The sequence below is a fragment of the Podarcis gaigeae genome (assembly GCF_964106915.1).
Source record: "Podarcis gaigeae genome assembly, chromosome: 4".
In the NCBI taxonomy this organism is placed as follows: Eukaryota; Metazoa; Chordata; class Lepidosauria; order Squamata; family Lacertidae; genus Podarcis; species Podarcis gaigeae.
In genome coordinates this window covers 80123580-80137626 of record NC_139677.1, presented here as the reverse complement: position 1 = coordinate 80137626, position 14047 = coordinate 80123580, and the positions used below count along the sequence as shown (strand labels likewise).

At 37.4% G+C, this 14047-nt stretch overlaps 2 protein-coding genes across 2 annotated transcripts in view; both read left to right on the top strand.

The window, feature by feature from the left end:
* LOC310843240 (cilia- and flagella-associated protein 337-like) overlaps positions 1–14047 on the top strand; it is a 1288916-nt gene that overhangs the window by 519602 nt on the left and 755267 nt on the right. The window lies entirely within an intron of this gene.
* PDS5B (PDS5 cohesin associated factor B) overlaps positions 1–14047 on the top strand; it is a 66370-nt gene that overhangs the window by 33637 nt on the left and 18686 nt on the right. Inside the window, exons 10-20 of the mRNA XM_083736025.1 lie at positions 433–527; positions 1302–1447; positions 2605–2756; positions 3725–3838; positions 5298–5379; positions 8997–9045; positions 10091–10230; positions 10317–10432; positions 11593–11698; positions 12396–12556; positions 13602–13725. Of these exons, the coding sequence (XP_083592151.1) occupies positions 433–527; positions 1302–1447; positions 2605–2756; positions 3725–3838; positions 5298–5379; positions 8997–9045; positions 10091–10230; positions 10317–10432; positions 11593–11698; positions 12396–12556; positions 13602–13725 (1285 nt within the window). The remainder of the gene's footprint in view (positions 1–432; positions 528–1301; positions 1448–2604; positions 2757–3724; positions 3839–5297; positions 5380–8996; positions 9046–10090; positions 10231–10316; positions 10433–11592; positions 11699–12395; positions 12557–13601; positions 13726–14047) is intronic.

Sequence of the window (14047 nt, the reverse complement as noted above, 5' to 3'; positions counted from 1 at the left end):
TGTAGACAGTACCAAGCTAGATGGAACATAGTGCATTCTCTTGAACAGTGAATACCTTAGTAATGTCATAAGCAAGTGAAGCTTTGGATGTCAGATTGTATGACATTAGAAAGTTGAACAGAAGAGCTTCATTGCCATTATAACTTTATTAATATTGGGTTGGATCCAGACTTGCCAAAGCTGGAATCAGCTGTTGTGTTTCCAGGCTCTTGCACAGCACCTTGAGATATCTTTTCAGAGTATTCTTCTAAGTCTTTGTTATAACAGTTTACGTAATACCTGTAGAATTTCTTCTGATTGCAAATATCTGGATCTAATCCGTCATGTTTACCAGACTGTTTATCTTTTGATTCTTTGAAGCAATAGGTATGGCATTTTGATGAAAATTGAAATGAGGGATAACATACTGTGGTTTTTTTGTTTTTTAAACAGGTTTAATGATATCCATGTACCTATCCGTCTTGAATGTGTGAAATTTGCTAGTCACTGCCTTATGAACCATCCAGATCTAGCAAAAGATTTAACAGGTATCAGTAAATTGAGTCTGCAAAAGAAGAGGAACTCTTAGCATTTATTCTGTTTTTAGTAGTAGCAAAATAACAGCACTGTTTTTATAGTGCATTTACAAAGGGCCTGGTTTTTGATATTTACTCCTGATCTTTTTTTTCTGCATGTGGTAGGGAAGCAAGCCTTCACATTCACCTGTGGCCTAATCTGACTAATACAGTCAGGCACTAGTTGGTCAGGCACTAGTTGGTCACAGCAAGGAAACTACCACTATACAAATATATAGTAAAAGATTAAGAAATGGGTCCCCAAATTTATGTTTGGGTCAAAAGTATGTTCTGGGTTTGAAAAAGTTGAAGATACCTAGTCTAAAGCAGCCTTCCCATGAAGAACTTATTTATTAAATTAACACCCCACCCTTCCAAATGAGCCCAGGGCAGCAAGCACAGCTGTGATAAAATAATACCATTAAAAATAAAAGCCTTTAAAAACAATTAAATGCTCCTGTAGCCAGCATCTTATTCTTCAACTGTTAGAGGACAAGCAAATATAACACCGTAGTGATTAAATTAGCTATTTTCATGAATTAAAGTCTTTTGTTCACAACTTATCAGATAATAACAGACAGTGAGTTTATTAAGAGGAGAATATTAAATTGTAGTTGTAGTGTCTCCGATTATACAAGCTTTTGCCCTTCATTCTCTGGGACTAGTGTGTCAGCATCAGTATACGTCAGTTTAGGATACTTGATATAATAGTATAAAGTTTTAATTAGGGTGTCTTTTTTTGTGCAGAATACCTTAAAGTGAGGTCTCATGACCCTGAAGAAGCTATCAGGCATGATGTTATTGTATCAATAGTTACTGCTGCTAAGAAAGATCTTTTGCTAGTCAATGATCATCTTCTTAACTTTGTGAGAGAGCGGACGCTTGACAAACGGGTAAGTCATTGTATATGTAGGTCAATTACTTCGAGTCATTGTTAGTCCAAGAGTAGGCAACTAATTCAAGCATGTTAAAAATTCCTTTCCGTTAAGACTTCCCGCAAGAATTGACTAATTGCATATTTGCATACTGTGATTATCTACTTTACCCACACATATTCTTGCATTTCCTAAATTATGAGATTGTATAAACATGAGAGTAAAATAAACAGTGAACTTGTGAATACTGTGGAAGTTTTGTGTGCAACTGATTCCATTATATGATCCACACAGAAGGGCCTTCAGGATTTTATAATGTGTAAAGAAGTCTTTGTAATTAGTTTGTTCTGCCTTAGCCATAGTACTTTAAAACAACCCAATGTATGATGATTATTACTATTATGATTATTAGGTTTAGTGGATTAGTTGAATTTATAATTTGTTCAAATGTCAGATTAGGTCTGTAGCACATTTTATGAAAAAGCAATGTAGTTACTTACTTAATCTTAGTGCATGAAGAGCAAAAGTATAGGGAACAACCTTTATTGAACTGTGTATTATTATTTTTGGCTGTTGGTTTTAATACACACACACACAGAGAGAGAGAGAGAGAGAGAGAGAGAGAGAGAGAGAGAGAGAGAGCTGGGGAAAAAATCTGGTTGAATACTGTTTCTTTCCTTGTGTTAATTTGTTGCCTTATTGTAGCAAACTCCCCTCTTTTGAGAAGTATACTGCCCGCATTGTGTAAAGATGCATAGCACCCTTCATTTCAAACCCAGGGCAGGTAGCAACAATATTAAAACACTCAATAGTAGAAGTGAATATCCAATAAAGCCAATAAAACAGTTAACAGCAAGAATGAATAAATCAGCATAATCATTACAAAGTCATTGAAGCAGCACCTAACCACTCATAAAGGCCTGGAGGCAAACACATGGGTCGTAGCTGGCACCAGAATGACAATAGAGTTGGCATCAGATGCACTTTTTGGAGGAAGACATTCCAAAGTTAGGGTGCCACCACGGAGAAGGACCTAGCAATTATAGTTTCCAGATTGTTTTCAAGGGCAGCAACACGTAAAGCACATTGCAACAATCCAAAATTTTGAAACGTGTATGAAAATATATTTAGAAACAAAGGTATATTTTGATGTTTGAGACATGTTGTTGTTTTAGTGGAGAGTGAGAAAAGAAGCAATGATGGGACTTGCACAGATATACAAGAAGTACTCCTTGCAGTCAGAAGCTGGAAAAGAAGCTTCAAAACAAATTGCCTGGATAAAGGACAAGCTGCTGCATATATATTATCAAAACAGTATTGATGATCGGTAGGTTAACCTGAATATATACGATTAGGAAGTATTCATCCTTTTGCCTTGTGTGAGCATGCCTCCTGACCAATAGCAATAAAGTCAGAAAAGAACACAAACAGCTCATTGAGTCTAGGAGGGCATTCAAACAGCAATTCCAAAGTCTGTACTGCTTTTGGAACTTGGAATGTTAAGTGTACTGAATTCTCTGGCCAGAACTCTTTTGAATTCATAGAAATAGGTGTGATATTCATACTCGGCCTACACAGTTTGTTTGATCAAATGAAGCTTATATCTAAACTAAGCCATAGGGTTCTTATATGGAAAACCATGATTTCCAGCTATGTGAATTAACTTGCTTCAGCCTAGAGACTTCTTGCAGGCTCCTCTGAGGAGGATATTGAAAGACTTTTAAACAAATCTTGGTCTGCCCTTTTTTTCTGGAGTTGAGGCCTTATGTTTCATAATGTGGTTAGTGAGAGCAAGATAGGATCTGAACTCATGGTTTTAACCTGGTTTGTTCTCAACACAGTTTAAGTAAGGCACAGTTTTTCCAGTTCAGGCATCATGGGGAACTGTGATTGGTTTAAAAAAGATAGCTTTTGATAAACACACATGGTACTTCAAAAAGGAGAAGGGAGAGCAGAGCATGACAGACTAGGACTGCAATCTTATAAACAATTATCTGGGAGTAAGCCTCAAATTTTCTAGAAGCTTGTTCACCTAGCAAAAACAATAGTTTCTATTTACATCTGAATCAAACAATTGTGTATTTCTATAGATCTTATAAATATTTTAAATAAGTAGCATTCTGTTTGTAACATTTCATTACTGATTTTATTTGTTAAATTTGACTTACTTAGATCAGTTTGGTATCGATTTAGTTTTCATGTGCACTTAATCATAGTGGATATTGAGAAATTTGCTTTAGTAACTTCAATCTTGTTTCATATAACAGAGGCTTATTATTGACTATCTCTCTTTAGACTGCTGGTGGAACGCATCTTTGCTCAGTATATGGTCCCTCACAATTTGGAAACAAATGAAAGAATGAAATGTTTATACTACCTTTACGCCACCCTGGATTCAAATGCTGTTAAGTACGTTTTACATTACAAATTTGGAACTAATAATGATGTTTGCAATGCTAATAGAGCTAATAATCTTAGTGCGACAGAATTTTTGCTTGGATAATATCTGGATACAGACTGTGCTCGGTATTTAGTAGGTTAAGATTTCTATCAAAATCCATCCTTGAACATGAAAGGAGAGAAAATGGGAAAGAGAGCTTGCTACGTCTTTCATATTTTTTGACCGTTTACTTTGATTGTGAATTACAGTTTTCTCAGGCTGTTTAGTGCTTCCTCAAAGTATATTGCAAATATATTATGGGTGGAATAGAGTTGAAACTGGTTTATTTCGCTCTATAATTGGAAACAAATTGGCAAGGCTAAAATGAATTTGGTTCTAGTCTGCCCCACATACCCACTATTTCATGATGGGTGTCATTAATTATTGTCTAATAGGTATTAGCATCTTTGGGTACAATTCGCTTAGAAAACAATACTGATAGAAATTATAGGATAATCCGAACTAGCACTATGTGCAAAGTTTTAGCTGCTTCTCTGTATCAGAATTTGTGTATAAACACTGCATAAATTAAGAAACATTTGTATAATGGCATTCTGATATTGACAGTTTTATTTTTAGTCCCTTTCCAATGATCTCTAACATGAGACCTAGCGTGGTATAGTGGTTAAAGTGTTGGATTAGGACCTGGGAGACCAGGTTTCAAATCCCTTCTTAGCAAGAAACTCACTCGGCTTATCCCAGTCTCTCACAGCCTAACCTACCTCACAGGGTTGTTGTTAGGGTAAAATAGGAAGGAAGAGAATCACATGTCCAAACTTCAAACTGCCTCCCTAGCTGGTATCTTGCTTTTAGTGGGTGGTAGTCAACTAACATTTCCCCAAAGTAGGCTCATGTAGATGAATGAATATGACTAAACCGTAATGGTCTGCTCTGAGTACAGCTTCGCTGAATATCACCCAAAGTATTTAAATAATTGAAGCGAATGGATTGATAAAAAGGAAGTTGAAAGAGGAAGTCAATAGGGACCAATCTTTGCAGAATGCTTGGATGGTATTCAAAACTGCAATAATAGAAGCTCAACAAGAATGTATATGGAAAGCTATGAGAGGATACAATCATGGGTAATGAACAGAGTTAAGGAAGTTATTACAGATAAAAAAATGGAAGTGTCATCCAAATGAGAGGGAAAAAGGGAAACCAAACATTGCCAAAGGAAATGCATGCAGACAATAAGGGATGCAAAAAAGCCCCAAATAAATGAATCTGAATAATAAATATTTTGCTAACGGCATTAAAGACAAGAACAAAATATTGTTAGTTCTTCAGCAGAAGAGTAGGCCTTAAAAGGCTCATAGCCAGGTGAATTGTTAACTGGAAGTTTCTCCCTATTCTTAGTGCTAACAGTTTAGGAAGTTGCAGTGATGAGTACTATATCAGTTATTTGTTTCTTTATATTTTAACTATCAGGGCACTGAATGAAATGTGGAAATGCCAAAATCTCCTGCGGCACCAAGTAAAGGATATGGTTGACTTAATCAAGCAACCCAAAGTAAGTTTATTTCCTTTTTAACTTTTGTGCATACTACAAAATACTTAGTTCATGCTAATTCTTGTAGAAAACTCAATATTCACCCGTGGTTGTGAAACTGCTATCCCTTTTAAGAAGCATCAAATAAGCAAAAGGAAAGTAGAAATTATGAAGACTCTTAAGGCAGCAATTATCCCATTTAGCTATTGTCTATTTCATTATTCTGTATGGGGCAATGACAATAAAGATATCGTATATCGTCCTTTTAACATGTTCATAAATATGTGAGAGATTAGGGTGTTTTAGAAAATAAGAGCATTAAAAACATTTATTTAATTGAGTTTACTAAATTTTATTATTGCATAACAATAATAAAAATAAAAGGACTGTCAGTTGACTATTGAACCAGGACCAGGGAAATCCATGCTCAGATCACTGCTCAGCAATGAAGTTCACTGAATGACCTTGGGCCAACTCATTGCCTCTCAGTCTACCCTACCTCACAAAGTTGTTGTGAAGATAAAATGGGCTGAGGGGATGAGAACCATGTATGTGTTCCTTGCAGGAAAGGCAGGATAACAATGAAGTGAGTGAATGAATGTGCAGTAAATATCCCTATTAATATTGACTCTCTGGTAAAGACATCTTTCTTACAATCCAGGACAGCCATAAGGTGTCAAACTAAATCATACTTGGAGTAGACCTTCAGTCCATGGATTTCACTAATTCTACTTTCAGTATGACTTATTTCAGGGGAAGGTAATCATTTTTCTCTACAGGACAGATTATGATCAGGATCTGCCTAGTGGGCCAGATTTCGCAAATGAGTGGGTCCACCCACCTGTAACAATTCCCTTTCATTCTGATCTTAAGTGGGAGGGAGGGGAGGTTTGCAGAAGATCTTTTGAATCTCCCTCCACCTTTAAGATCAGAGCTGGTCCTTAAACTACTGATTTCCTTTTCTTAACAAGCTTTCAGTGTACATCTGGATTTACTTGTCTGTATATTAATCTGGAAGCTTTGGAAAGAATGTTTCTGTACCTCTAAGGTTGAAACATGCTTACTTTGGCAAACGAGAGTTTACAGTCCTCGAGATGAGGCTTAACAGCCCAAGACATCCAAAGAGACTTAGGGAATAATGGGAGGAGGAGATGTGGTTGTTAGGAAAATGATTTTTAAAAATGGCTTCTTAGGGCTTTTTATATGAAAGATACGTAAGGAGGACGTGATAGAAGCTTATAAAAAAATAGAGAGATTTCTTCACCCCTCTCAACATTAAAACGAGGGGTTGTGTTTTACACAGCGTATAATTAATGGTGTTTGCTGCTGCTGCAAGATGTTGGTGATGACTTTGTCTTAGATGGTTGACAACCAGAAGTGTTGGGCTTGTTCCTTTGTGAAACAGGATACTGGTGGACCTCTTGTCTGGTTCAGTATGGCTCTTCGTGAGAATTTTTGTTTGCTTGAAAAGACATTTAAATGGCTTTTAGAGAGCTTGTAGTGAATTAAAAAGAGAACTGTTTTGGCAGTTAAGTCTTTGCTTTTCCTTCAAGGCTCAGTTGAAAATTAAACTGCTCTTAGGCTAGGATGAACATAACCGTTGGTTAGTATAGTTCATCCTTTTGTGAGGTGGTAGCCTGAATTGAAGAAGAACCATTGGGCCTAGACTTGCTGTCAGCTTTTCTTCTTCCCAAGTGGAGCTGTTGTGTTCAAAATAGCAAAAGTGATAGCAAAATGTAGCTCTGCTATTTAGGGCACGGAGTGATGCCTGAATATGGTCAAGACATTTGCACGTTAAAATTTGACGGACGTGTTGGAATGCATCCCTTGCCTCAGAATTGTATGTGTTGCTATGGAGCCATTATTGTTTTTCCCCTCATCCTGAAACATTCTTCCTTAAGATTAAGAAAGTAATATGTGGAATAATTTCAAATTTCTGTTGTCCCTCTATAGCTCCCCATACTAGAGTAACTATCAAAGCTTTTTTAAAGAAATGGTGTTCTGCAGTCTATTAAGCAGCAAAATTGTGGTAGTAATGGCAACTCGGAAGGAGCATGTTTTCCATGGGATTGTATATCTAAATCTGTGATCTGTGAAAGGGTCTTTAAAGCAGATTACGCAGAATTCTGACAGGTAATCAGTGACTTATGCTGCCTGGCTTTTCTGATAAGGAGTAGAAAAGCTTGATTCAAATAAATTGCTTCGTTTGTGCTTAATCCTCTGGAAAACTTTGCAGCAAGAACCTGACAGACTTCAGCACCAGTATTGGATTTCATTCCCACTTAATGATGGGTCTGAATAGTTTGAGTTGTTCTGTAGGCTAGACTGTACTTCAGAACTTTTAGCGGTTGCCATTAGAAACATTGCCTCTCCATTCTTTTCCAGTTGACTCAAAAGTCAAAACTGAGTGGTAGAATTTATTGATGGCTTAAAAAAAAATAAACATTTTGAGAAATTTTGCATGAAGTGAGATAGGGATATGGCGAATGAAATCATTTCTGACAGCTATCCGGTTTCAATCAAATAAGCTAAAATTATATTTATTGCTACATGCTGGCATCTTATTCCTTTTTAAAAATAAGTATTTTTCAGTATTTTTTTTAAAAATAAAGGAGTCCTCCTTTTCCCATTATAACTAGATTGCCCCTTTCTGACAGGTGTTCATGGTTCCCTGTTTATAGGCAGTTGTTTATAAAATTAGCAGGGAGTTCATGTGTTGACAATGTAAAAATGAGAACATTCTTGGATTATGATGGTATTGTATTAGAAAAACAGCAACAGTTTATTGCACACTGAATTAATGAAATGAAATAGCACAGTCACAAGTTTCATTGATGATGTAAAACATCTTTTTAATATAAAATAAAATAAAATGGAACGTTCATATTACTGCCTTCTCAAACCTGGTGCCCTCTATATTTTGAACTATAATTCCCACCGAGCCAGCATGGCCAATGGTCAGATGATGGGAACTGTAGTCCACAGAGTACCAGGTTGGAGAATGCTAAATGGAATTTAGTTATTCAAAGAGGGCTGGTTCTTAGTATTTTTCGTGTAACTTTTTCGTGTAATTTTTCAAATTGGCAACACTGTAACTGTTGCTACTATTTATATTATGGTAAGGTGATAAATATACTTTTAAAGGCAGCAACCTGAATATGGTTTAAAGAAACACTACAGATGGTTTTGCTTGCTGTTATAAAAAGAAATACACTGGTAAAAATAGAGTAGATTATGGTCTTTGTTAGGTGGCTGCTGAAGAAACCCACATTTTGGGGTTATTATTAGGCTTGCTTGGTCTTTCCCTCGGTCTTTAATTTTTTTCCTGATGATTTCCAACAGCACAAACCTGCTTGTCAAAATGTAAACCAATTGTGAATAAATATGCTTAGGAATATAGCATATATATATATATCTATATACCCATCATGGTTTTAAGAGCAGCGATGGACTCTGGACAATTACCTTATGCTCTGTATTAAAATCCAGCTTTATATTGTATTCAACTTCTATATAAGTATGATGTATAGAAATGATGTTATATATTTCTGAAATGATGGTGCACCATTATATCTGATGCTGTGTGAGTTCACAATGCAGTCTTGACATTCAAAAGTGCTTTCTCATTTAATTTCCAGACAGATGCCAGTAGTAAAGCTATATTTTCAAAAGTGATGGTAATAACAAGTAAGTTTTTAAAAATGTTTTTAAGCTTTAACACTTCAACACTGTTTCCTTGCTAATTGTTTTGTTCAACTGTTGATTCAGGTACTAATTTGGAGGGAGTATTAAGACAGTGCGGTCTGAAATGCTCCAGAACAAGTTGTCTGAAGAATATTGTTAGCATAAGCACATATATAATCAGTACAGTTAGTGGTTTGAAATTTAGAACTGAGGCGTAGTGGGGGAATATTTTTTCACTGGGCGGTATCTAACTACCTCTGGTTGCGAACTGTCCTCCTTGCGAACACTGCGGGTTACAAGCTCAGCTAACCTGGAAGTAGCTGCTCCTGGTATCGAACTTTGCCCTGGGATGCGAGCGAAAATCGCGCGCCAGAGGCATGTGCGCAGTGGAAGGCCCCATTAGCGAAAGCGCACCTCAGTTTAAGAACGGTTTCCGGTTTTGAACGGACCTCCGGAACGGACTAAGTTTGTAAACAGAGGTACCACTGTAATATGTTCTGTCAGACGCGGGTGGCGCTGTGGGTTAAACCACAGAGCCTAGGACTTGCCGATCAGTAGGTTGGCGGTTCGAATCCCCATGACAGGGTGAGCTCCCGTTGCTCGGTCCCAGCTCCTGCCGACCTAGCAGCTCGAAAGCACGTCAAAGTGCAAGTAGATAAATAGGTACCGCTCCGGCGGGAAGGTAAACTGCGTTTCCGTGCACAGCTCTGGTTCACCAGAAGTGGCTTAGTCATGCTGGCCACATTACCCGGAAGCTGTACGCCGGCTCCCTTGGCTAATAAAGCGAGATGAGCGCCGCAACCCCAGAGTCGGTCACGACTGGACCTAATGGTCAAGGGTCCCTTTACCTTTACTATGTTTGCCACAGACTTAAGATGTTTCCAAGTGGCCAATTGCTGAAGCTTGCCAGCCACAGTAGAAGCTAACTACAACTGGTTTGGGGGTGGGGTTTTTGTTTGTTTATAAGTATTAGGCTTCTTAATTTTTTTTTTTCTATTAAGAGATATAAAAGTCCCATTGAACCTAAACAAATTTCACTTCCTTAAAGGAAACTTGCCAGATCCTGGCAAAGCACAAGATTTCATGAAGAAATTCACGCAAGTTCTCGAAGATGACGACAAAATTAAGCACCAGTTGGAAACACTTGTTAGCCCAACATGTTCATGCAAACAAGCTGAAGGATGCGTGGTAAGAATAGGTATTAAGCCATAACTTTTTGGTTATTGAATTGTATTGTCTGACAATTAACTGTTGGCTAACATTGAATATTGCAGCGAGAAATTACAAAGAAGCTAGGAAATCCCAAGCAACCTACAAACCCATTTCTGGAAATGATAAAGTTCCTGCTGGAGAGGATAGCCCCTGTGCACATTGATACAGAATCTATCAGGTACCTCTTTTCACTTAATTTAGTGGTAAAATTCAATAAAACTGGCAGAAGGTATTGCACAGACAGGTTTATTATTGATGAGAAAATTTACTTTCTTCCTCTCTTGATGATTATATTATAAATAGTAATAACCATAAAGCTGAGACAAAGAAAATTGCAGAAATTAAATTTTTACCACTTTTCATAAGGAAAAATGAAGTAAGTCCTCTGAATAGGGAGAAATTTCAGGGGTGGAGGCCAAACATATTAGCAATGTGTTGGGGCAGGGAGTTGCTTATGGTGGCAATAGATTCATTGTTTTAGAATTTTAATTTTTTGCACTAGGTAAGAAAGGGTTTTGCAGTCATTGCTATTAGCAGTAGCAGCAAGAGAAGAGCTCTTCTGGGCAGCCATAGTTTTCCCACCCTGAAGGCTGCTGAAATTAGGCTATGTATTTTGTGTGTAAAATTATTCAAGAAGTATGCAGGGCGGGTGGGGAATCACAAGTACCCAGAAAAGTCCTCTTTTGGTGTCAGTGAATTCTCACAACATTGCAGGTAAGATTTGTTTTTTAAAGTAAGCATTTTCCCTTACAAAAAAAACAATGAATAGGTACAGCTGCTCCACCCATGAAATCAACAAAATGGTTCTCCCAAATTTGTCACTTCCAAAAGGGGTAAGGTGTTGGGTTCATCACTAGTTGTAACTGGTAAAAACAGCAATAGCTGTATAACAGAACTGTGCATTTATAACAATGTTTATGATCAAGATAATGGACATCACCTGAAATAATTTTTAAAAATCACTTTAAATTACCATTAATTCAGTGTTCTGGCTTTCCATATAGGATGTTTGCTTAGCTATAAAAAACATAAAGGTAATAGAAAGTATTACTCATGGTAAGGTAAAGGACGGTCCTTTACTTTTACAAAGGCGACTATGGGTTATTCATAGTAGTACATCACAATCAGTACTGTCAGTTGAGATTTAATCAAAGCTTTTTAAGAATGTATAGATATTTACTTGCTAAGGAAGGAAAATGTCTATCTTAATATGTCATGCAACTTTAGCAAGGAATCAAAAAGGATGTTTTGGTACTAATAATGTAAATAGCACTAGCTACAGCTCAGCAAGTATAAAATTATCTGCTGGTGATTAACTTTGATCTTGTCCTTTGTTAGTGCCCTAATTAAACAAGTGAACAAATCTATAGATGGAACAGCAGATGACGAGGATGAAGGTGTACCGACTGATCAGGCAATCAGGGCAGGTCTTGAATTGCTTAAGGTAAAGAGCTCCTCTTGTAGTTAGTGATAAACTTTATTGGAAAAATGGAAGCTGTGGTTGGGATGGTCTAAAGCAGGGGTGGCCAACTCCCAAGAGACTGTGATCTACTCACAGAGTTAAAAAACTGGCAGTGATCTACCCCTTTTGGGGGGGGTTCGGGTCAAAGCTGTTGAGGTTTTTTCAGGGAGGAGGTAAAATGTTGAGCTTTTTTAGGGGAGCCACAGTTGTTCAGCTTCTTTGGGGGGAGCCAATGATCTGCTAGTTATCTACCGCAGACGTCCAGTGATCTACCGGTAGATCACAATCTACCTGTTGGACATGCCTGGTCTAAAGCATGAGACAAACATGTGAGTATTATGTAGGCTGGGGTGTGTGTCGTATTTAGGGTGCAGCTGTTGCATAGCCAGATCATATTATTGATGATAAATGGAGAGAATGAGTGCTGTGTTAGTCTGTCTTGCCATATGTTCCCTGTGCATTTTAATTTTATAGTTGAGAGCTGCTGTTATATTATTTGGAGCGTTGCCACTTGCTACAACTTGGCATTTAGTGGATGTCTTTTTTGCCGTTGATTTCTCCTGGTATATAAAAGATTACTTAATAATTGAGCTGAGTAAATATAGTAATATAATGGTTTGGTTTGTATGGGGGTGTTGTGAGAATAAACTTTAAAAGAACCATATTGCTTACTTTGCAGGTGCTTTCGTTTACACACCCTATCTCATTCCATTCAGCTGAAACTTTTGAATCCCTCCTGGCTTGTCTGAAAATGGATGATGAAAAGGTGGCGGAAGCTGCACTGCAAATTTTCAAGAACACGGGGGGCAAAATTGAAGAGGATTTCCCACACATCAGATCGTGAGTTAGATACAGTACCTTTAGGCCGTCCATATTAAATTACAGTTTTAGAATTCTTGGGCAGAATTCAGCTCTTAGGGAAGTCAGTAATGAAACACTTAATTTTGATGACGTCGGGTTGCACCTGTTGCTTCCACTAAATAACAAGGTGCTGTCACTACCCTGGAACAGAAACAAGCCAAAGTCTGGCTTGTGTTATATATGAATCTGGGATCGTGGTTTATTTCTCTCCCAAAAAATTCATAAACAATAAGCAAGGAGCAAACCTTGGCTTGTAATTGTAGTTTGTTTGAAGCGAAGCAAAACAAAGTATGAGCCTGGGTTCGCATATAAACGACAAATCAGACGGGCTTGTTTCCTGCCTGACGTGGCAGGAGTGGATCAGGAAAGAAGCCAAGTGTCGACTTTTTGAGCAGGGCCCAACAGCATGCTTCTCATTCATGTTAAAACATAGTTTATGTTAACTGTGGTTTAATTTTATCTGAGAACCAGGCCATTATGTTAAAACAAAGCAAGCTCTACTGATGATAGTTGCCAGGACACAGCTGGAGATGATGTATTTCTGTTGAAATTGGTTGACTTTTATTTTTCACAGTCAACTTGAGGCCTGCATTGTTCGGTTTTCCTTAGCATAGTGCTGAGAGAAATGTTCCTCATATTGCTTAAAGTAAAAAAACAAAATATTTTAGAAAGGAAAGTCATAGTTTTTAATAGAAACAAAAAATATATTTTGGTGCACCAATTATCCTGAGAGACTGGAAACACATCCAGGGATCTTCAAAATGATAACCACAGACTTTAAGACCCTAAGGATTTTGGCTTGGTGGGTTTGCTCTCTGTATTCAGGGAAAACCTGTTTTTTTCAGACTACTGTGGAAGAAAAATTAAGTACTTGAATATAGCTTCCGTGTTTCTCCCCTTCCACTTTGCAAAAAAAAAAAGGGAAAAAAAGAAAACATTTTGACTGCTACATTTATATCTATTTAAAGCAAACAAAGGAAATGTGACAGATATACATTAATAAAAAAAAACTTTTTACTTTTAGTGCTTTGCTTCCAGTTTTGCATCATAAAGCTAAGAAAGGACCGCCTCGCCAGGCCAAGTATGCTATTCACTGCATCCATGCAATATTTTCCAGTAAAGAAACCCAATTTGCACAGATTTTTGAGGTAATTGGGGGGTTTCTTGGTGGGGGGAGGGGAATTTTAGAGGGGATTTGTATTTTTCTGGGAAACTGCCATAACTAAATGCTTGATACCCGAAAATATTGCAGTTATGTGTGGAGTTAAAATGTGCTTCTTGAAGAACATTTGGTTCCATTCCTTGTTCTGTTTGTTTGGGGAAGAGCTATAGCTCCCTGGTAGGACATCTTCCTTGCCTGGAGACCCTTCTGGGTTTGGATGAACTGAACTACATGGACCAAAGATCTGACTCAATATAAGGCAGTTTCCTGTGTTTCTGTGTTCTGAACAAAAGTGATTATTTTTAACT